Here is a 25,440-nt window from a genome sequence, read left to right on the forward strand (position 1 = left end):
TCACTCAATGGAGGTGCTGATTCACGGCATCGTTTTATCTTAGCGCAATTACCACCACGGAGGGCACTAACCTCTTCTGCAGCGTGACCACGTTGTGATTAAATATAGTCCTGTTAGAATTTTCATAGCATATTTTTCCGAGTGAGCTCAAAATTTAACTCGTCCAAGACATTCACAATATGAAGTTCAGCAACAAATTTGGTGATTATAGCTTCCTTCGTCCAGTTCTTCTGCTGACGAACAGACAAACAAACAGACAGGATCATTGCAATACTCACACGCTCAGTCTACAGCCGCCACTGCAGCGTGAGTAATAACATTGTTGGTGAGCGAAAAATGATGATTGCACCAGAAGTACTTTGTCAAGTGCAAAAAAATGTCAAATTATAGTTTTGTTGCTTGTGCTTTTGAATTCAACTGAAATAGTTTCATAATTGATAATGCCAACTGATTTACTTTGCAACATACATTTTTTTGAAAGTGCATGTCATACACATGCCCTGTTAGCTCAGTACCCTCCAGTAATGGTGAGCTCAACACATAAATAATCCCTGCATTCAAGAAAGAGTAGATTTCAAACTATCATTTCAGAAGGTTAGCAACAAGTGTGTGTCCACCCTCAGGAGAGCCAGGAAACAACATTTGTCCAACCTCAATATTGAAATTTCAACCTTGTCTCCCTCCTCTAAAACCTGTTGGCACCTTCTTAAGTCTGTTTCTGAAGTATGCTCCCCTTCCAGTCCCATCCCTTCACTCATTTCAAATGGCACCACAGCCGACTCCGCTAGTAAGAACGCGGAATGGCTCAATTTTGAGTTTGCTTACAAATATTGTGTCCCCACCACCTCACTCTCTGTACTCAACGTACCACACCCAACTGCTCCTGGATTCTGTGTTTTTGCACCTGAGAAGATGGAGAGGTTTCTCCCAACTCTGATTCTGTAACTGGACCAGTTGGCACAAGCTCATGTGTCCTAAAATCCAGCTCTGCTGCTCTTGCACATCCTCTTTCTGCCCTTTTCGCCCTATAATTTGCCTTACGTCATCTTCCGTCTCCTTGGAAGACGTTCAACATCACTGCATTGCATAACAAGAACGGCACTCAGGTAGAGAGCATACCTCTGAACAGGCTGAACAGTTGATGTTTTGTATCCTACTGACAGGTCGGATCTGGATCCAGACCTGAACCAAAATCGAATTGGTTTGTACTTTGTCACCTTACCAACCCATCCACCAAGTTTTGTCATAAATCGTCCACAACGTTTTGAAATATCATGCTATACTCTATATCGTTTTGGTCCTATAACTAAATGGTAAAGAATCACTTCAAAAATTCTCAGATCCAGATCCGGATATTCAACAAAATCTAATCATTTCGGCCTTGTCATATACCTAACCCCTCCACCAAATTTTGCCTGAATCCGTCCACAACTTTTTGAGATATCCTGTTCATAAACAAACAAATAAACACGGGTGAAAACATACCTCCACGTTGATCATAATCTTCGTTAATTAAAACATAATCTTCGGTGGTGGAGATAAAAAGGTGCAAAAACTGATTCCCTTAACTACAAACCTATCAACTTACTTCCAATCATCAGTAAGGTCAAGGAATGCATCACTGCAGTTGGTGTAAAAGTCTTCCTTTTCTCCAATGACCTCATGTCAGATGACCAATTTGGATTCAGACCAACTCCACCTTGGACCTACTGCTTCTACTCATCCAACAATAGAGGGAGGCCTTCAATGTCAGACATGAGATCACGGCCATCTCTCTGAACATATCTCCAGCTTTCAATACAGTACCCTGCCTCTCCATACTCTCTGCCGATGGCATTAAAGGCCAACTCCACACATGGATTACTGACTTCCTCCACTTTCATAGGCAACATGTGGCTTTCAACAGAATCCTTCCGTCTCCTCTCCCTGTCAAGGCTGGAGTGCCCCAAGGTTCTATCCCCCCTCTGGGGATGATAATCTTTATCCACTGACAATATCTCTGACTCTCTGGAAAATCATCTTTATTTGCTTGCTGATGACTCTACCTTCGGCCGTCACACCCCTTATCCTTCAGACAGGCAGGTTGCAGCTTCTTTCCTCTCTTCAGACCTTGATAGAATCACAAGCTGGTCGAACACCTGAAATATGTTTTTAATCCTGACAAATCTCATACTCTCACTATCTCTCTCCAAAATAACCATCTGGCAAACCCTCCCATCTACTTTCTTCACAATTTTTCTGATTGAAGAAGTTACGTGACCAAATCTATTGGGTCTCACTATCAGTCATGGTCTTCCTGGGGGAAAAGCACATTTCTAAGTTGAATTCCAAGGACAGCCGCTGACTGGTCATCCTTCGTCATGCAAAGTCCTTCCTTGGCACACCTGAACTCTTATCCACCTACCAGGCCTTCACAGCTTTATGGAGTACTGCTCTCCTTTCTGGTGTTGGACTCTCTGCTCTTTACATGCATGTCACCCACAGTTTTCTGCAGAGCGCACATGGTCCACCGTCACCCCCTTTTTGGCGAAACTCCCAAAATCCAGAATCACTGCTCACCTCCACTCATTAATTCCTCCGTTCTCCAACCTGTGGAAGCAACTTCCACATTCTCTTCATTCTCATTCCTCCATCCAGATCTTCAAGACAGCTGTTCACCACCATCTCAGATCACCCCCATAGTCTTTTCTACCCCCCTGAAATCACCGCCCCTCCCCCTCCAACCAAGCCCACCTCATTCCTAATTTCTGGCTTTTCATTACTAAGAGTTTGCTCCTCTATCCATCTTGTCCACCCTCTGCGTCCTCCCCTACCGCTCATTTTAACCACATCCCTTTTTTGTCCGTCTCTGTATATTTTGTCTCTCAGCTCTGCTGTTGGTGTTTGAGCTGACAGGATGGCCTGGAGGTACACACACTCGCCTCTAAGCTGTCTTGGCTGGGTTAAAATCCCGACCTAGCTATAAACTGCCAGTTTGGTGTTTCACAGGCAGGGTGATTCACCAATGTGTGTGCCGTCCCTCGGCTGGACGTTAAACCGGGAGTCACGTCTGCCAGCATTGGTGGACGTTAAATAACCCACAGTGTCCTTCGCAAAGAGTAGGCGAGTATCGCCTGCACCATGGCCAAATTCCAAATTCCTGCTCTAACTAGGCAAATGTCAGGCCTGGCCAGGCCGGTTCGTGAAAGACTTGGGCCAAGCTTCCCACGGGCGACCCCACAAGGTGGGATAATAGTGGCCGTTAAAGAACAACAACTCTGCTGTTGGTGTTTCCCCATCTCTTTCTGCTGTTCCTTTTGTTCTGTTGCCTCCTGATCCATTCTGTGTTCTATCTCTTCCACAATACTTGACTCTTTATACAAAAACAAACAAACCTGCATATGTACTGCAAATGTGCATGATTATGTGTTTGTGCACTTGTACATGTATATATATATATATATACACACACACCTTGTTTTTACAAGCAGCCTTTGCTCCAGCACAGATGAGCAGTTGTACAACGTTTAGGTGTCCGAACCAGGCAGCCAGTAGAAGAGCATTCATTCCAAACTAGAGGCACAAGTAAAATCAACAACCTTGTCAGGCATGTGCATAATCACTATGAGGGTGAGTCACAAAACTCTGCCCTCGACCATGAAGCAAAATGAAGCACAGATGTCAATCCTTTTTTTCTATGTAGCACCGTCACAGTGTCACGTTTTTTCCTCGTGGCGTTTGAGCTTCCGGATGACATTAGAAGAGAGGCTCGATGATATTTTTTGCCCTGAAACTTATTGGAAAGGTGAAAACCTTTGGACTACATCTTCTGGTGAGTTATTAAAATAACACCTGGCAGCTGTTTAAGCACACCAGAATTCAACCACAAGAAAAGGAACATTTAATTAAATGTGAGATTGCTTCTTATTACAACCTACATTTGACAACCTACACGTTTAATTACTACAATCTACACGTATAATTAAACGTGAGATTGCTCCCAAAAGCCATGAGTGTACAATATTCACAATGCATAACAAGCCTTTGTGTTTGGTGATGTCTTGTCTTTTAGGGCCTCTACGTTTGGTAATCACAGCCTGGAACCTTAATAATACTCACATCTGCCCCAAGTTTTTAATCGGTTGAAGGAGGATTCTTCTACTTCTTGCAGAGTTTATCCCTCAATTATTTCAGATTTTGAGGACGTTGGTGTTTTGTCTGTAAGTGGGGGTTCTCAGCCCCTACAATCAGACTGACATTGTCACTCCACAAAACCTAACCTCACATTTCTGGGCCCTGGGATATCCATTCTTTGCACCACAGCATGTGCCAGACACCACGCATTGACCAAATGGATGAAAGGCATGCGTGAAGCTTCAAGGAGTATTTAATGGACGAGTTGTTGTGGTTGGTCCTTGCTTTACATCCCAATGACTATGTCACACTTTGGTTATATCATGGAAGTTCGATGGGATGAAAAAGCCATGTCTATTCTGTTAAACAATCCAAATCAGAGTTCTTGTAGTAGTAGGAGTAGTAGTAGTAGTAGTAGTAGTAGTAGTAGTAGTAGTAGTAGTAGTAGTAGTAGTAGTAGTAGCAGTAGTAGCCTCAGCTCCTCGTCAAGCAAGCAACGTCTTCAAGCAAGAACTCAAATATCCATTCGAGTCCATCAGATGCTCCAAGAGACCCAGTGTGGAAGAGTTGTTGAAAAGGTATCTGTGTTGGACTAAGGAGGGCAGTTAGTCATAATATGTGTAGTGGTTTGTGAGGAGGATAGACAGAGGGGTATGTTGGGTTTGGTGTGGGTTGGAACCTATGTTGATATTGCATAAGAGAGGTGTCCACAGTGGAGTCTAGCCAGGTGGTCTCTCATTTCACGACTAACTGTAGCATCAGAAGAATGAATTTCGGGGGGAGTGTGGTTGAGGATATATTGTTTGGGGGATGACATTCTATGGACTGTGATTATAGATAGTTGTGAATGTGACAGCGCATGGAGGTGTTTTGGGGGGAGGAGGTATAATTTCAAGGATATGACGGTAATGGTGAGCAGTTGTACGTTTCATATGTTGCTGGGGTAGAGGATGGCTGGTCATGGAGTGACATGGGTGAGAGGGATGTTGCGCTGCAGATGAGATGCATTGAGTGCCTTTCATATTTAGGTGGACTGGAAACACCCACTCCCTTTTGGAGTACTGGCAAGTCCCTTCTCCCCCACCCCTCCACCCCCAATCCCCTCGCAAGAGGGGGGAGGTTTGTGTGCCTACGACCGGACCCATGGTACTATCAACAGGTATGAAAACATAGGGGCAATACCCCAGGCGCTCCACCTGGTAGAGTAAACAGCATACTGCACCGAATAAGGGTATTTTAAACCAATTTCAGTGGTTGCTATAAGAGAGGGCGGCATAAATAATCATACTAACATAATCATAAGGCTTTAAACAAACAAACAAAAAAAATACCTATTTTGGGGGTAAACCCCCCCTTCCCCCAACCCCATATACGTCCTAAGACCCCAATGTTTCTAATGCCTTGAACAAACATTGGTACATCATGGGTGATTAAGGTTGTGGTGAAGTTTCATCGAAATAGTTTGGTTCTGCTGAAGCAGTTGCTTGGCGGCCAGGGATCATCCTAGACCAAAGGACCACATAAGATGGTGGCAATGAGGGAGGCGGCATGACTTGTCGATCGTGCCGCCTCCCTCTCGCGACCCAAAAACGAGAGGACGAGGGGCTGTGTCAAATACATCAGTTTCGAAGACAGTGAAGACTGACCCGAAAACGGCAGCTTTGTTGGGATGAGATGTGCACGAGGTGGTCAGTGTCGCACTGTTCAACGTTCGTTTGGGCCGTGGCCTGGCTCTGGAGCTTGGAGGGACTTGTGGGCCCCGTGCTGTCGGATGGGAAAGCCCGGGCTTTTATGGACCTCCCATTGCAGGGTTCCGTCTGTTAAGGATTAGAGAGGCCGAGGTGGTGCCGCGGAATGCATCAGATGTGGTGGCTTGTATGGGAAGTATGCTGCAGCTTTGGTGAGATGGGCAGTGCACGTGACCTCCTCCTGTAGAGCTCCATCCGTTGAGCATGTGGGAGACCGAAGTGAGATCGAGCATCGTGCCAGATGTGGTGGCTTCTAAGTCTATGGCAGCTCTGGTGAGGCAGAAGGCCACAGGCATGGCACCCGAAATCGCATGGATCATCTGGGGTGTGGCCTGGCCTGGCAGCTTGCTGGGATTTTCCGACATCATGCTGAGAGCAAAAACCCGAGAATTGGTGACCCCCTTTTTGCCATGTTTTGCCTGCAGGGAACTGAGCTCTGCAAGACCCAGTACCGTGCCAAATATGGCAGCTTCTTGGATAGCTTTGGTGAGGGGAGGGGGAAAGGAGGCACCTGTGGCTTGATGGGTTTTGCCGACTCCAACCCATCGAGGAGCATTATGTGCACACATGTTATATTATGTACTATGTGCACACATATTGTGCGTGGCATGTTATGTTGTGTATTGTATGCATGCATATTCTATGTATAGGCCAATATTATTTTATATGATGTATTATTATAACATATTATTATTATATTGTACATACATATTATAGTCGGACATTAACATTCGCGGTCTCAACATTCACGGACCCCTACGTATCCCCGCGGTTCATAACATGTGACCTGCTTCTACATTCGCACTTCGCGTATTTGCGGTTTAAAATGTTTGTTTTTTTGTTTTTGTTTTTACACATCAAGCCTGGTCTCCTATATCCACCACCACTAATATTCATTCAGCTTGGGAATTCTTCCATAGAAACCTGCTTTCTCTTATGCACAGATGCATCCTATCACTTCAATTATCATACCCATCCTCCCACTCTTGGTACTCTGAATCCTCAGGTGAGGCAGATGCTTTAAAACAACTTTCATTCACCTCCTGGAAGGCAAACCCAACTGAAGACAACCTCAGATCATTCCACAAAGCTCGCAACAAGTGTGTCTACTCCCCGGAGAGCCAGAAAACAACATCTGTCCAATCTCAAGAATGAGCTTTCAAGCTTGTCTCCCTCATCTAAAACCTGGTGGTGCCATGTCAAGGTGGTGCCTTGTTAAGACTTGCACCCTCTGCCCTCTCCGTGCTTTGTCCCTCTCAGGTATCTTCAGGAAGCACGCGGTCCAGCAGCAACCCCCTCCTAGTGAAACTGTCTAAATCGAGAACCACTGCTCACCTCCACTCATTTATTCCTCTTTTTTCCCCCATCTGTGGTACCACCTTCTATACTCTCTTCAATCTCATTATTTCCTTCAGATCTTCAATACAGCTTTTCATCACTATCACAAGTCATCCCCCATCTAAAATCACGATATTTCTACACCTGTTGAACCATACACACCTCTCCAAAAATTTTGCTTATGGATCCATCTTGTTCACCCTTTTGCTTTCTCCCTTACCCCTCATCATTACCTGCATCCCTTGTTTGTCCGTCTCCATCTATTTTCTCCCTCTGCCCTGATGTTGGCGTTTCCCCTTTCTCCTGTTGTTCCCTTTGTTATGTTGTGACCTGATTTGTTCTGCGTCATAGCTTTTCCACGAAACTAGACCACGTATTTAAAATTAAAAAAAAGTAAAAGAATACACAGTCACGTGAAAAAGTAAGTACACCCCATGTAAAGTTTTGACTTTTTTAACATATTTCAACATACAGCTATTTGATCTTCATTTCAACAATATTGATAGATAAAGGTGATATAATATAACAAATATCATGAAACATTTACATTTTGTAGTCCATTATATAATTTAAATGAACATAAATGCAAATTTCGCATGTGGAAAAAGTAAGTACACCCCTACATTTATCACAACTTCAAATACCTAAAATTAGAATCAGGTGCACCAGCTCAGGTGCAAATGATTAGAACATCGTTAGAGAGGATCTTGGAGGAACCTGTCTTATTTAAACCTCAGACATTTAGTTTGGTTTGCTCTTTGTTGTTGAAGTGTGCGGTGTCACCATGTCTATATCAAAAGAGCTCTCCGAGGCCTTCAGAAAGAAGTTTATAGATGCCTACGAGTCTGGGAAGGGATTTAAAAAGATCTCCAAACAATTTAAGATCAATCATTCAACTGTCCGGAAGATCATCTACAAGTGGAGAAGATTCCAAACAACTGCCAACTTGTTCAGGCCAAGCCGCCCCAGCAAGTTCAGCCCGAGAGCAGACCGCAAGATGCTGAAATAAGTCTCTACGAACCCCCAGAATGTCATCACGGGACCTACAGGTAGCTCTTGCCACTGTTGATGTCAAAGTGCACGAGTCTACCATCAGAAAGAGGCTGCACAAATTTGATCGACATGGGAGGTGTGCCAGGAGGACATCTTTGCTGTCCAGAAAGAACATCAGGGCAAGACTAAAGTTTGCCAATGAACGCCTAGGCAAAGACCAGCACTTCTGGAACAATGTGCCCTGGACGGATGAGTCAAAGGTAGAGCTATTTGGCCACAGTACCAGAAGACATGTTTGGTGAAAACCAAAGACAGCATTTGACCACAAGAACCTGATACCAACTGTAAAGCATTGTGGTGGAAATATTATAGTTTGGGGCAGCTCTGCTGCATCAGGGCTTGGGCAGCTCACCATCATAGAATCCACTATGAATTCTTCATTGTACCAGAGGGTGCTTGAGGATAATGTGAGGCCATCTGTCGGAGAGTTGAAACTCAACCGAAGGTGGACCATGCAACATGACAATGACCCTAAACATACCAGTAAATCCACCAAGGAATGGCTGAAAAGAAAGAAATGGAGGGTTCTGGAATGGCCAAGTCAAAGCCCGGATCTAAATCCCATCGAGATGTTGTGGGGGGATTTGAAACGAGCTGTGCATGCAAGAAACCCCTCAAACATCGCACAGCTGAAAGAATTCTGCATGGAGGAGTGGGCAAAAATTTCTCCCAGTCGATGTCAGAGACTGGTAGACAGTTATAAGAAACGCCTACTTGAGGTTGTTTCTGCCAAAGGGGGCAATACCACCTATTAGAGCCAAGGGTGTACTTACTTTTTCCACATGCGAAATTTGCATTTATGTTTATTTAAATTATACAATGGACTACAAAATGTAAATGTTTCATGATATTTGTTATATTATATCACCTTTATCTTTCAATATTGTTGAAATGAAGATCAAATAGCTGTATGTTGAAATATGTTGAAAAAGTCAAAACTTTACAAGGGGTGTACTTACTTTTTCACGTGACTGTATATCCCCCCTCCCCCCTCCCATTCAAACAATGCCCCCACATTTGCGGATTCGACATTTGCGGCAATTTCCAGGCAAGTATACACCAAGAATGTCAGGGTCCGACTGTACATATATATAATTATATACATATTATACGTTATATACACATATACATATTATACACATTATACACAAATTGCATTGCGCACACAAATATATTATGCGTGACATGTTGTGCACTGTGCAGTATATTGTGTACACACATATTATGCATGACATATTACACATATTTTTAACATATTTCATGCACGCACGTCGCACGCACGCACACACACGTGCGCATACGCACGCACACACACACACACACACACACACACACACACACACACACACACACACACACACACACACACACACACACGTCGTGATTTACACGTACACACATGCACGATTGTGATTTATACACATAATATATGTGACATATTTTACTGTATATTTTATACACACATATACTTGACAGGCACTGCATATTGTTGCGGTTTTGTGGTTTTATAATAAAGGTTAATTTCCCCTCCTAGTTAGTTACACTGCAACATGTAGCCTCGTTTAAGCTCAGTTATTTCTTAGTAAATGTAAGCGTAGACCTTTCCTGTGTTAGTTTTGCGTTGAGTAGGATAATGAGAATTAGGTGTCCTTATGGTGCTTTGGGTGGTTTTCGGCACCGAAATACCACGCGGCAGGCCTGAACAAGTCGACCAAGGCCGAAGGAAGGCGGAGGAGGAGCCAACGGTAAGCGCGAGCCGCCAATCAGGGCTCGAGGGGAATGACTTACCACTGCGGCAAAAGGCAGGGTTTGGAACATTCGATTCGGGCTAGGGCGGGGCCATATAACCCTGTGCCCAGAGCCCCCCGCGGCAGAATACGTGAGTCATCGGTTGAGTCAGAGAGCCAGAGCAGTTCGGGTGAGAAGAGTTACGAATCGGAGTTGTGAGAAAACCTGCGTGAGATTGCGTTGTGTCGAGTCATATCGGAGGAACTGAATAACTCCGTGTATATGAATTTGCCCTGCTCCCTGGTGTTGGGCTAGCGGCTAGGGTGCCAGCTTAGGATCCTAGGATCCTGGGTTCGAATCCCGGTCGATCGCTGAATTAACGCCAGGGGGGTTGACTCAGCCTGTCATCCTTCCGAGGTCGGCAAAGTGAGTACCAGTTCACTGGTAATTCCCTGTTTGTCGTAAAAAGGCGACAAAAAGGGTTGGCGGCAGGAAGGGCATCCGGCCGTAAAACATTGCTTCAAAAAGGGGACCAAAAAAACAACAACAACCACAGTCCCCGAAAAAGGCCAACCCCCGCTTGCGGGGAAAAATGGCCTCTAAAGGTGGTTTTTATTTATTTATACGAGTTTGCCCTGCTCCCCGCGTCTGCGCAGTATTAATCGTGCTGTAAAGACGACCCGCGCCGGGCCACAGATGCGCGTATTTCCTCCTGCCTGCCTTTGCCGATATACGCACCGCGAGGATTTTCCCGCCTGCCTGCCTTCGCCGGGATACGTGCTGTGACGGGTGAGCTGTTCCTGGAGCGACCGAAGCAGGCGCTTTTGGCGCGCGGACATTCTTCTTCCATCTCCCTGTGTGTGTAAGTGGGCCCATTGTCTCGTCTTTTAAGTAAGACTGTTTAAGTTCTGCCCTGTGTCCCTTCTTCTACCAAATCATTGTAACTCGTGTAAATAAATCTGTTCTTCCTTTTGATTCGACCGTCTTGTGTTTTCCATCATTGACCTCGCATGGTACGAATTAGATCGCTCTGATCGGGTTCTATAAGGAAGGTAACAGCACGGGTCACGTGGTACGCCATCCGCTCGGGCGTACGCAATCACGCGTGGTTCGTGCGAGACTCGATCCCCGCTTCCACTGCGGCTTGGGTACTCAAGGTACGTGCAAAATTGTCCCGAGACCCTTTTCCACGTCTGCCCGGAAGTGGCGACTCAGTCTCGCGGTTTCGAAGACCCAGAGAGAAAAAGGGGCTTAATCTCCCCCTTTGTAAGGGAACGGGCTTCGGAAAACCGCAACAATATTGTTGCGGATCTAAGCGCTGGCCTTTCCCCTTACCAAGGGGGGATTAGTCCCCTTGTCTTTTACTAGCCGACGGGACCCGGGACCTGTGACGTCCTTCCCGGACAGCTTTAAATAGGGATTTAGGACTATGAATTCGCTATAACCTAAGTACTAACGCTGGCCGGAAACGAGGAAATAAGCCCCGCCCGAATCACGGGTGTTAGTGGAAACGCCGAGCGGTAGCGACCCGTGACCCGAGCCGTTATCAAGGACTAAACCCGATCCGAGCGGTTCTTAATCGTGCCACGCTTACCCAATGGAGGAAATGACTGAAACGGTCGAATTTGGGAAGAAAAGGAATAACAGATTTATTTACACTTTGTACAATAAAGAAGAAGAAGAATACACAGTGCAGCCTTAAACAGTCTTAACTTATCCCTGGACAAACAGGCCCGTCACACTCAGACACACTAACACGGGGTTGCAGACGAACAGGTCCATGGTCCAGGGATGGCGTCCAGGCAGCTCTTCCTCCGGTCCCCAACTCGCACCGCGAAGGAGACGAACAAAGACGGCAGGAGCTCTCCACGTGTCGTTTGGCGCGCACGGGATTATTATAGGGCAAACAGTAGGCTGGCTTTGGCGGTTGCACTTGCGGCTCAGCCGCGTACGTAATAAACGGACAGTCCGTAATAGTTTAATAAACGCGAGCAATGCGCTTCTCAATCTCTCAATGCGCTCTCTCAATACAACTCTCTTGGAATGCGCGACTCCGTTCTGTCCTCGTGAATCCCTTCGTAAGCGCCTCTCCCTTCTCATCTGAGGTGGGGACCTCGCGCCAAGAGTTTTATTGCCACGCCCTTGGAACCCTATCGAACTCACCAGACGTTTCTTGCCACGCCCTATCAAGCCATGCCCACCATGCTCTGGTTGGCTGTTGCCATTACCGTCACCGCCTTCTGATGTGCTGCTTGATGCGGCCACACCTCGACCCTCGTGCTCCTCCCCCTTTTCAGGCCTACCTCGTGGTTACCCGACTAGTTTCGAGCGAAACCAAGGGCAGCGAACGCTGCTGGCGGCCAAAACGTAACAAACTGCTGCAGGTAGCCCAGAGCGTAACAAACTTGAGGGATGCCAAATGGAGCGCAGGATCGAGTTCGCCCATGATAGAAATTGGAGGGTGGCCGCAAAATGAAAGGACCTAAGCTTATTATTTCTTTACACAACGCAGATGTTACTAGTGAAATGGCCTACTCTTACACATACTATGACATAACTAATTCTAATGGGCCTACGTGTTGCTTGTGGACTAACTATGGGGGGCAAACCTTTAACCTTTAATGATGTTATATGTACAATTCTCAAAACCTCAACACTGCCCCCCTCCTTCGCCAGGCTCTTTCCCGAGCCGAACCCACACAAGTGAGCACGACTGGTTTTTAGCAAGGGTCAGGACTACTTTTTAACTTACGTGTGACACTTAGATGTGGTTCCCCTCTACATTTAACCTAACACCCTGTGTGTGACAGTTTTACAACACTAGATATGTCCCACCTACTGCGTTGTGTACTAACTAACAGATTCACACCCACAACTAACCGAATTAGGGAAATAATTCTCAAACTATACATAAAGCCGGTGGGGAGCATGTTATTTACAAGACTAACTAATTATTTACAGTACTACAACCCAGGACCTGTCTTTTTGGGAAAGAAATTTGAAGAGAGAAACACAATGCACTGCACTGCACCAATACACCATAATAAATGCACCAAAACGCACAATCATCATAAATGCACATTTCAAATAAATGTTGGCTTTGCTGCGGGGCTGCTGCTTGGCTGAGTCTTGCGTCTTCCTGCTTCGCCTTCGGTGTGCCATAATTAAACTTGAGATCTTCCTTCCTGACACACCGGAATAAATAAAAAGTGCACAAACCGCGTCCGTTTTTTATTATTTCAGCAGGGCCAATCTGATGGTCCATCTGCGTGACTTTTACGCCACTTAGAATCAGTGGTCCGCAGGGCAAGATAATGTTTGCAGCAATTGACTGCTCCAGCAAAGGTGCCAGGCCACAGAACGTATGGTCCATTAGGTGTACTGGTGCAGCAAGAGGTAGCAGAGTGCAGCGCAAAAGTGCAGCCGCACGGCTCAGGGTTCCTGCACACTCCCCTCAACAAAAATAATGGGTCCATGGGTGGGGAGGAAAGACAAAGCAGAGAGTCAGCGGAGGAAAGGGCGCAAAGGTACACACAATACAAGGCAATGCAACATGAGGAGCATGGGAAAGCGAGCGGAGAAAGCTTGTCCCTAGCCGTTCGTGACCCCCCATGTCAGCCTACCCTACCCTTGCCCTTCCCCTGTATTTACACTTTACAAATTCCGTCTCCACGTCTTGTCTCTTCTATCCCCTCTAAACCGAATTTGTCAGCCAATCCCTCCCAAGGGGGAAGAGCTGGAATATCACAATGTCAAATCCCGTCGAGATGCGTCTTTACCATCCAAACATTTGCAAACCTTGGTGTGGAGTTCTGTCACCTTGGTGAGTGGACGTGGATGGTGCGAAGAGAGCTATCCATTCCTAACTATCCTCGAATAACATTAACTCTTAAACTACCTGGGGTCATGCCCTGCCAATCGGCATCTTTACACTATGTGGTTCTAAAAACCAATTCCCTTTGACCATCCTGTGATGCCATCCAAATTTGGGGTCTCACTCCCCCAATTTTTCGCTACTGTGCCTTCGCACAATATCGGGGCTGGGTCATGTGGCTCCACTAGCAGGTCCAACTACCTGCGCACCTCCGCCACTGAAGTCGCCACCCGAGCTTACCATGCTCCTTACAACTACCCTAAATCAGTGAAGGCCCCTCCTGGCTCTCTCACCCCTCTGATACCCTCTCTGGCATTGGGCTACCCGGGTCCTCTCCTAGGATCCTCAGGCCCCACTGAACATTACTCTGACTCTACCTGGCTCCCTGAGCCTACCTGCGGCCTCACCTGGCCGACAGACTACCAGTGGCGGAGTGCCCCAATAACTATACTCACCAATTAAGCCCACACGCCCAGCCATTTCCACAGACTCATGCACCTCTCAAAGCACTTCTTTGCAACTACTCGCACCACAGGTGTCAATATCCAATAATTTACCTACTCACTCTACCTAACTTTAAACTACCCTCCCCGGGTATTCGTGAAGGGGTCCATCTTCCCCCATTCACTCCTTCGCACCATGCACTCCACACCACTCATTCCACACCACTCACTCCACACACCATTTATTCCACACACCTGTTGTTCACTTGCACCTCATGCAAGTCAATCACTCAACACACTTACACTTGTCTTCAATACACCACTCATACATCACCTCTGGTCATCCCCGACCAATGCCTCATTTGCGCAAGTTCATCACCAACAATTTCATTCAATTCCTCATTTGCTCACGCTCACCACAAAGACTCTCATTCGCACAGCATCATCTAACTAACTACTTCCCTCTAATACTCGTGCTTTCCCGTCTTCCCTTACACTAAGCACACCCTCGTCATTATCATCCATCTAATCTCTCTACGTCCCCTCTACTTGTACAAAAGTCACTACTTAAATCTCGGGCTCCTATTGTCATCTTTCTAAATCCCTAACAATATCCTAGCCCGCCCTCGGCTAGTTTTCACTGCCATCCCCATAAAATCTATAGCTCATGTGCCCCCATGAGGGATGGTAAAAACCACCACTCCTCCACGCCGGGTACCATTCGCCATCACTATGGCTATTTGTCCACTATACTTGAGCCTCTCGGTGCGGCAATACATTTCCATCACAGCTCGGCTTCGCAAAGCCGAGCAATGCATGCGGGTGGTTGGTCTCCTGTTGGTTGGGTCCATCCAGCATTTTCGATTCTGGGGAGGAGGCATACTTGGGCCGAGGTTCCAGTCGCCATCTCTGCACGGAGCCTTCCGGTCTCCGGCACGATGGCCCAACCTCCCCCGGTCGGAGCACCGCGCCCACCAGGGAGCGAAGGTCCGACCTCGCCTACCCCCCCCCCCCCCTCAAACCGTGCCGTTCGCCTTTACGACGCGGCACCGACCATACAGGGCGGGGCCCGGCCCGAATCGTGCACGACGCTCCTTGCGAGACCGCTGCGGCAACGATCCCCGCCGGCCCCCGCAGCACACACAGCACCCCGAGCACCGAGGGCTCGCGTCGGCTGTACGTCGCCCTAAACGCTGCCCCAGTCTGCATCGATGCTTGAGTCGCATTCTCACATCCACACGTGACCCTTTCCATACTCGCACATCGAGGCGCTCCAGCACCTCCCATACATTCCCTGCATTATATTATTGCACTCTCTCATGCACACCACCCAGGCGCACTCACGCCGCTCGCACACTCCATTATCACACACTCCGTAACACACTTGGCCATCGCACACCCTCGCGTACACTCTCCTATTACATACTCCGTAACAACCATGGGTGTGCACTCTTTTGCTGCACACCCAATCACGCGCTCTGGTGTGCACTCCCGCACACTCTCTTCGGCCATCTCACACTCTGTGTCACACTCCGTTCCACACTCCGTTTCACACTCTTCCCACATACACTCCGTTGTGCATTCCTCCTCGCACTCTGTAACACACTCTCCGGTTACACACTCGCGCTTCGGTGGCGTTCGCACATGCGCTCCATTCACCCTCACACAGCGCACCACGGACCTTCCACGAGCGCCCGGGTAACGTCGAGATCCCAAGCGTGCGAAAAAACTTTTCGCGCCACACACTTTTGCGCCATACATTTTCGCGCCATACATTTTCGCGCCATACACAACCCTACTCACCTTCGGGATACTTTTCCGCAGCAGCGCCTGCAAACTCTCATTGGGGTTAGGCAGCACGACATAATGATGCGAACACGGACTTTGCACATATTCCATCTTTTTCTCCAACAATACATTTTCTTTTTCTGCCGTCTCTTCAACCCGAATTTCCACTATTTCTTTTATTCCAATGATTTCTAGCTCAACGACCGCCGGCGCGCTTAAAATTTTCTCTTCTAATTCGGCGGCCGTCGGCTTTTCTATACCCCGTGTCGCGATTTCTACCCCGGTCCACTTGACTGCGCTCTGCTCTACCCCGCTCTCCACGTGTTTCTCACATCGCGCTACCCCGTCGCGTACCAATGCGACTTTCCCGCTCGACCTGCGCCTTATGTCCTCTCCCGTCTTTTTTATTAACTCCCCTCGGGTGTCCATTTTTCTTTCCAGCCCGCTTTTTACCTCTTCTACTTGATCCCCCATCTTGTTTTTCAACCCTGTTATTTCCCGGGTATATTTGTCCCCCATTTCCTTCAATTGGCCCCCCATTTTATTTTCCAAATTATTTAACCCTTCTTTCATTTCGCAGGTGGATTTGTCCCCCACTTCTTTCATTTCTGCCCTTAATTTGTCCCCGTTACGCCTTGTTTCGTCCCGCATTTCTTTCCTTTCCCGCGTGGCTCTGTCCCCCCCTCCAGTTCTATGGATGCCATGAATTGTGCCATGTAGGCTTGCAAGTCCATAACCCGTACTTGCGCAGCGGCCGCGGCCCTCATTGCCATGTACGAGGCGCCGCCATTTTCTTCGCCTGCCACCCCTACTGCTGCACCCTCATCAATGCTCTCCTCCATTTCTCCCAATTCTTCCCGGGGGTCCTCGGTTAATTCTAACTCCTCATTCTCCACATTTAACCCCACCGGCATCCGACCGTCTTGGTTATCCATGGCACAATTTTTAAATTTGGTTGTTAATAAAATTTCGGCCGCTCGTAACTTTGAGTGCGTTAAGCGCACTTCCGGTCAAATCCCACTCCTATGACACCAATTGTTGCGGATCTCAGCGCCGGCCTTTCCCCTTACCAAGGGGGGATTAGTCCCCTTGTCTTTTACTAGCCGACGGGACCCGGGACCTATGACGTCCTTCCCGGACAGCGTTAAATAGGGTTTTAGGACTATGAATTCGCTATTACCTAAGTATTAACGCTGGCCGGAAACGAGGAAATAAGCCCCGCCCGAATCACGGGTGTTAGTGGAAACGCCGAGCGGTGGCGACCCGTGACCCGAGCCGTTATCAAGGACTAAACCAGATCCGAGCGGTTGTTAATCGTGCCACACTTACCCAATGGAGGAAATGACTGAAACGGTCGAATTTGGGAAGAAAAGGGTTAACACATTTATTTACACTTTGTACAATAAAAGAAGAAGAAGAATACACAGTGCAGCCTTAAACAGTCTTAACTTATCCCTGGACAAACGGGCCCGTCACACTCAGACACACTCACACGGGGTTGCAGATGAACAGGTCAATGGTCCAGGGATGGCATCCAAGCAGCTCTTCCTCCGGTCCCCAACTCGCACCGCGAAGGAGACGAACAAAGACGGCAGGAGCTCTCCACGTGTCATTTGGCGTGCACGGGATTATTATAGGGCAAACGGTAGGCTTGCTTTGGCGGTTGCACTTGCGGCTCAGCCGCGTACGTAATAAACTGACAGTCCGTAATAGTTCAATAAGCACGAGCAATGCGCTTCTCAATCTCTCAATGCGCTCTCTCAATACAACTCTCTTGCAATGCGCGACTCCGTTCCGTCTTCGTGGATCCCTTCGTAAGCGCCTCTCCCTTCTCATCTGAGATGGGGGCCTCGCGCCAAGGGTCTTATTGCCACGCCCTTGGAACCCTCTCAAACTCACCAGACGTTTCTTGCCACGCCATATCAAGCCATGCCCACCGAGCTCTGGTTGGCTGTTGCCCTTACCGTCACCGCCTTCTGATGTGCTGCTTGTTGCGGCCACACCTCGACCCTCTCGCTCCTCCCCCTTTTCAGGCCTACCTCGTGGTTACCCGACTAGTTTCGAGCAAAACCAAGGGCAGCGAACGCTGCTGGCGGCCAAAGCGTAACAAAATGCTGCGGGTAGCCCAAAGCGTAACAAACTTGAGGGATGCCAAATGGAGCGCGGGATCGAGTTCGCCCATGATATAAATTGGAGGGTGGCCGCAAAATGAAAGGACCGAAGCTTATTATTTCTTTACACAATGCAGATGTTACTAGTGAAATGGCCTACTCTTACACATACTATGCATAACTAATTCTAATGGGCCTACGTGTTGCTTGTGGACTAACTATGGGGTGCAAACCTTTAACCTTTAATGATGTTATATGTACAATTCTCAAAACCTCAACAATATTATATACATACATATTATATGTGACATATTTTACTGTATATTTTATACACACATATACTTGACATGCACTGTATATTATATACACACATATTATATGTGACATATTTTAATGTATATTATATAGACACACATACTTGACATGCACTGCATATTATATACATACATATTATATGTGACATATTTGAATGTATATTTTATACACACATATACTTGACATGCACTGTATATTATATGCACACATATTATATGTGACATATTTTACTGTATATTATATACACACACATACTTGACATGCACTGCATATTATATACACACATATACTTGCATGCACTGCATATTATATACACACATATACTTGACATGCACTGCATATTATATAGACACATATACTTGACATGCACTGTATATTATATAGACACATACATATACTTGACATGCACTGTATATTATATACACACATATACTTGACATGCACTGTATATTATATACACACATATACTTGACATGCACTACATATTATATACACACATATACTTGACATGCACTGTATATTATATACACACATAGATACTTGACATGCACTGTATATTATATACACACATATACTTGACATGCACTGTCATGTCAAGTATATGTGTGTATATAATATACAGTGCAAGATATAATATACAGTGTATATAATATACAGTGCAATATATGTGTGTATAATTTACAGACATGCACTGTATATTATAAAAACACATTAAACTTGACATGCACTGTAAATTATATACACACATATACTTGACATGCACTGTATATTACAGACTTGGCATTTAATATGGAATATATATTTTTTCTTGACTTGGGTTTCCTTTCTGAACTCAGAATATCAATCTGCTGAGTTTCTTTTACGCTTCGGTGATTTCTTTGTTGAAAGAACCATGTCACTGATTGTCTGTCGCAGCAAGAAGTCAATAACAGGATTATATCACAGGTGGCGTGACAAAATGTACGGACAGGTACATTTGACGATTGACTTCACAATCGGGTATATAAGGGTTGTTGCGTTCTGTATTAGTGGAAAACAACTGCTGCACGTCTACAAAAGTTATTGCCGCTTCCTCTGGAGATGGTCCGTCAACTCGACAATGCTGTTTGTCATGGAGTGGTGGCTTTACGAAATTCCGGCATGAAACAGTGTGCTATTGCTCAGCAGTATGGCATCACTCAAGGTCAGGTGTCAAAGATCCCGAAACGAAATGCTCAGAGGGGTGTCCCTCCTCCAATATCGAGGCCAGGGCGTCCCCGCAGAACCACAAGGAGGGATGATCGCCAGCTGCACCGGTTAGTCCGCAATGGCCGTACCAAGTTAGCTAATCGGCTTAGGGCTGAGTGGCAGCAACTGACAAATGTGCCTGTATCCAGAAGGCTAGTCAACTGGTTCAAGCAGGCTATCGTGCCAGGCATCCCCTGAGAAAGCCACGCCTGACAAGACAACACCGCCAGCGCCGATTGCAGTGGGCCAGAGAGCACCGTCAATGGCAGCCAGGACACTGGAATCACATGATCTTCAGTGACGAGTCTTGATTTCTGGTCTATCGTCAAGATGGCCATGTCCGAGTGCGCAGACAAGTACGTGAAGCCTACAACGAAGATTGTATAGTGCCAAGAGTCCAAGCTGGAGGTGGTGGGGTGACAGTTTGGGCTGCTTTTCATGCTGGGGGCAAAACTGACCTGGTTGTTCTGAATGGAAACCTGAACCAGTTCAAGTACAGGGCCATTCTGGAAGAAACATTGCTTCCATTTGCTCGTGTAGCCTTTCGAGGAAACTTTGTCTTCCAAGATGACAATGCATGGCCTCATCGTGCTCGCATGATCCAACACTTTCTTGCTGACCGTGGTGTAGAGCATATGGAGTGGCCTGCCATGTCCCCGGATATGAATCCGATAGAGAACTTGTGGGCAGAAATAACGCGTCAAATCGACAACTTGGACCAGCAGCCGACCTCTGTGGGTGAATTGCAGCAGGCTATTGTCACTGCATGGCAAGCGATTCCTGTCCAAACCTAGGCAAATCTCGTGAACAGCATGCCTCAACGTGTACGTGCTCTCCTGAATGCTCGTGGGGGTTTCACGACGTACTGAACTGTAATTTTACTGTCCGTAATCCCGTTTGTAATTTAACTTTTGTTTTTGTTAAAAAAATTTTTGGCTAATGTGCAAAATAAAGAGATACTTCTGGAAAACGTACAGAAGTTTAACACAGTACTGTCCGTGAATTGACTTCAATATCAGTTTACATCACTTTCAAGGATTAATTTATTTGCTTCGAAATGTCAAATGTGGTTTTTGTTTCTTTTAAAGGTCACATTAACAAAATCTAGAATAATTTCAACATAATTCCAATGAACTTTTGGTTCTAAGTCATCTTGAAAAGTAAGTTCACCCCACAAAAAAAATATTCCATATTAAATGCCAAGTCTGTATATACACACACTAGCTGAGGTACCCGGCTTCGCCCGGGTTGAATAAGAATAATACAAATACTGTATATGATGAAAAGAACATGTATATTTTGGAGCAATATCACAGTACATTTCCTACATGACGTTTTGTCAATTATCAATTTCTCAAAACCTCTTGGTATACAACATTTCTGGTTTTCTTACTTGGTGCCAAGACATAAAGATTGTTTGGTTTTCCAACCCTCGAGCAGCCCACGTACAGCTGGCCATGGGAAGTACCCGGCATTGCCGGACGGGGGAAGGGAGGGGAGGGGGAAGGGGAGGGGAGGGGAACGGGGGGGTGGGGAGGAGAGGGTGGGGAGGGGAGAAGAGGGGGAGAGGGGGGGAGGGGAGAAGAGGGGGAGAGGGGGGAGGGGAGAAGAGGAGGGAGGGGGAGGAGGAGAGGAGGGAGGGGGAGGAGGAGAGGAGAGCGGTAAGGGGGAGGGGGTAGGGGGAAGGGGGAGGGGGGAGGAGGAGAGGGGAGGGGGGAGGGGGGAGGTGAGGGGGGAGCGGAGGGGAGGGGGAGGTGAGGGGGGAGGATGAGGGAGTGGAGGGGGAGGGGAGGGGGAGGGGGGGTGAGGGGGAGGTGAGGGGGAGGGGTGAGGGGAGGGGGGAGTGGAGGGGGAGGGGGAGGGGGGAGTGGGGGGAAGGGGGAGGGGGAGGGGGGGAGGGGGGAGGGGAGAGGGGGAGGGGGGAGGGGAGGGGAGGGGAGTGGGAGGGGGGAGGGGAGGGAGAGAGGGTGAGGGGGAGGGGAGGGGGAGGGGGGAGAGGGAGGGGGAGGGGAGGGGGAGGGGGGGTGAGGGGGAGGTGAGGGGGAGGGGTGAGGGGAGGGGGGAGTGGAGGGGGAGGGGGAGGGGGGAGTGGGGGGAAGGGGGAGGGGGAGGGGGGGAGGGGGGAGGGGAGGGGGGGGAGGGGGGAGGGGAGGGGAGGGGAGTGGGAGGGGGGAGGGGAGGGAGAGAGGGTGAGGGGGAGGGGAGGGGGAGGGGGTGGGAGGGGGGAGGGGAGGAAGAGGGGGGAGGGGAGGGGGGAGGGGAGGGGGAGGGGGGGCTTCGCCCGGGTTGAATAAGAATAATACAAATATATGATGAAAAGAACATGTATATTTTAGAGCAATATCACAGTACATTTCCTACATGGCGTTTTGTCAATTTTCAATTTCTCAAAACCTCTTGGTGTACAACATTTCTGGTTTTCTTACTTGGTGCCAAGACATAAAGATTGCTTGGTTTTCCAACCCTCGAGCAGCCCACGTACAGCTGGCCATGGGAAGTACCCGGCATTGCCGGGCGGGGGAAGGGGGGGAGGAGGAAGGGGAGGGGAGGGAACGGGGGAAGGGGAGGGGAACGGGGGGGAGGGGAGGGGAACGGGGGGAGGGGAACGGCGGGGAACGGGGGGGGAGGGGAGGGGAACGGGGGGGGAGTGGAGGGGAATGGGGGGGGAGGGGAACGGCGGGGGAGGGGAACGGGGGGGGAGGGGAGGGGAACAGGGGGGGAGGGGAGGAGAGGGTGGGGAGGGGAGGAGAGGGTGGGGAGGGGAGAAGAGGGGGGGAGGGGAGAAGAGGGGGGGAGTGGAGAAGAGGGGGGGAGGGGAGGGGAGAAGAGGGGGGGAGGGGAGAAGAGGGGGGGAGGGGAGAAGAGGGGGGGAGGGGAGAAGAGGAGGGAGGGGAGGAGGAGAGGGGAGAAGAGGAGGGAGGGGGAGGAGGGAGGGGGAGGAGGAGAGGGGAGGGGTGAGGGGAGGGGGAGGGGGGGGGGAACGGCTAGCTTGGCAAGCGATAGCAGGATTTTTACTTTTATTTTTACCTCAATGAGGGCTATATATATAGTCCGTGCTTTGAGCCTTCAAGTTCAACATAAAGTTTTTTTATGAAAAATAATGCAGTGTATAACAATCCACCAATGCAAGTTCAGAAATGAATGCAGATCCTTTACTTTGCGATACAAACGCAATTCCCGCCATTTCCACTCACGATCGAGGCCCTCCACAGTCGGCTTCTATCAGTTCGGCCGTGCCTCTTCTTCCTCCTACAACTTCGTCTCACTTCTTTCGCTCAAAATGTACGAAATTCTGCCGCATGAAATTATGTAGAGGCCTCGTCGGGGGGATATAAGGTACATAAGGAAGGCATTGTAACAGAAGAATCAAAATAAAAGTGGAAGAACATGAGGAAATGGGAGCTATTCTGGACCCACAGCCAAACCCGACAAACCATTGCAATACACCCTGAACGTCTAGCGCCGCCACAAACCACCATGGAATTGCAGGTGGCGCGGTTTTTTTAAACCATTGATATTAAAATAAAACGTAGCCTATAACCACCAGGATTTTATGCTGATTCCGAATCTGTGTCTAAAACTTTTCTCCGATGTGTAGTTCTTGAGTTATAAGCGGACATCCAGACAGACACACATATACACACACACACACACACAGACACTCCTCCTTTATATATAGAGATATCAGGGGTGTATCCAGGGGGGGTTCACTCATCACTGGGTGCACGTGAACCCCCTCCCCCCTCCACCCTTTTCTTTGTTACCTCCGCCATCTGGAATGGACAGAGGTTGTTTTCACCGCAGTCAGTTTGTTTGCGTGCAGGATATCTCAAAAAGTAATTGACGGATTTAGATGAAATCTGATGGGCAGGCTGAGTGTGTGACATGGACGAATTGATTTGAATTTTCTGAAAATCCGAATCCGGATACGAGAATTATTAATTTTTTTAAGTGATTCTTCGCCATTGAGCGATAGGGCAACAACGATATGAACCACCTTTAGAGGCCATTTTTCCCTGCAGAGTAGGGATTGGCCTTTTTCGGGCACCGCCTTTTTCGGGCAGCGTGGTCCCCTTTTTGAAGCAATGTTTTACGGCCGGATGCCCTTCCTGCCGCCAACCCTGTTAGTCGCCTCTTGCGACACACAGGGAATTACCAGTGAACTGGTACTCAATTTGCCGACCTCGGAAGGATGACAGGATGAAGGAAGGATGAAGGGCAACAACGATATATCGCACGATATTTCAAAAAGTTGTGGATGGATTCGGCCGAAACATGGTGGGCAGGTTCAGTGCGTGACAAGAAAGAAGTGATTCGATTTTGGTGAAGATCCGAATGCGGATCCAGATATGAGAATTTTTTAAAGCGTTCCTTTACCATGGAGCGATTGGTGTAAAAACGACATCTATCTATAATTCCAGTAATCTCTGTGTGTATGTTTGTATGTTTGTATGTTTGTATGTTTGTATGTCTGTATGTCTGTGACCGCTGTTTCTCGACAACCACGGGTCCGATATACTTTAAACTTGCCAGGTATATTGCTGGGGACCCGAGGATGTGCCTTTTCAAGGTTTCATATTAATCGGAGAAGTAGTTACCGAGCTATGTCCAAAAAACGATTCAACCAATCAGAGAGCAGCGAGCTATCACGTGTGCCGAACGTGGCGAACAGACTCTGCCTCGGACGGCACATTTGAGAGCGTATTCATTTATTTCACGTTGGAAAACTATGTTGCCGTTAAACTATGTTTTAAAACTAATTAAAACTAATTTGCGATTCATCGTAACTGCGATTTGCGACCTTCCGGACAGTGAAGACTGCACTTCCGGCAGCCAATCACAGAACGCGTTGTTGCGTAGGCGTGGCCGATGTGAGAGCGAGCCGAGCCGAGCGCGTGCGCCATTACGGTTCGTAATTCGATTTCTTCCGGAGAAAATAATAATTTCTCGATTTCTTATGCGCATTATTTCTCCCAATTCAGTCAGAGCGAAGGGCGGAAGCGAAGAGCGTTGTTTTTTTTGTTTACGGGCGTACGGGCGTACGGGCGGGGTAGAGCGTACGGGTAGCGTTTTTTTTTTTTTTTGGCAAGGAACGGGCACCCACGTACGGGCATGCCCTAGTCTATCTATAATTCCAGTAATCTCTGTGTGTATGTATGTATGTATGTATGTATGTATGTATGTATGTCTGTGACCGCTGTTTCTCGACAACCACGGGTTCGATATACTTGAAACTTGCCAGGTATATTGCTGGGGACCCGAGGATGTGCCTTTTCAAGGTTTCATATTAATCGGACAAGTAGTTACCGAGCTATGTCCAAAAAACGATTCAACCAATCAGAGAGCAGCGAGCTATCACGTGTGCCGAACGTGCCGAACAGACTCTGCCTCGGACGGCACATTTGAGAGCGTATTCATTTATTTCACGTTGGCAAACTATGTTGCCGCTATGTTGGCGTTAAACTATGTTTTAAAACTAATTAAAACTAATTTGCGATTCTTTCGCTTTCCTGCGCGTTTGTGCACGTTATGGCGATTTCTTTACCAAACTCCGCAAGCCATTCGCTTTGGACCAAACCATTTCATGTAAATAGAGGGGGGGGATTGTCACCGTACTCGCAAGCCGTTCGCTTTGGACCAAACCATTTCATGTAAATAGAGGGGGGGGATTGTCACCGTACTCGCAAGCCGTTCGCTTTGGA

At 47.7% G+C, this 25,440-nt stretch overlaps 1 protein-coding gene across 1 annotated transcript in view; it reads right to left on the bottom strand.

Moving 5' to 3' along the window:
- LOC137412369 (ankyrin repeat and death domain-containing protein 1A) overlaps positions 1-25,440 on the bottom strand; it is a 145,099-nt gene that overhangs the window by 113,867 nt on the left and 5,792 nt on the right. The window contains exon 4 of the mRNA XM_078781859.1: positions 3,454-3,552. Coding sequence (XP_078637985.1) covers positions 3,454-3,552 — 99 coding nt within the window. The remainder of the gene's footprint in view (positions 1-3,453; positions 3,553-25,440) is intronic.

Source organism: Myxine glutinosa, chromosome 7 (assembly GCF_964187855.1).
Source record: "Myxine glutinosa chromosome 7, kmMyxGlut1.1, whole genome shotgun sequence".
Taxonomy (NCBI): domain Eukaryota; kingdom Metazoa; phylum Chordata; class Myxini; order Myxiniformes; family Myxinidae; genus Myxine; species Myxine glutinosa.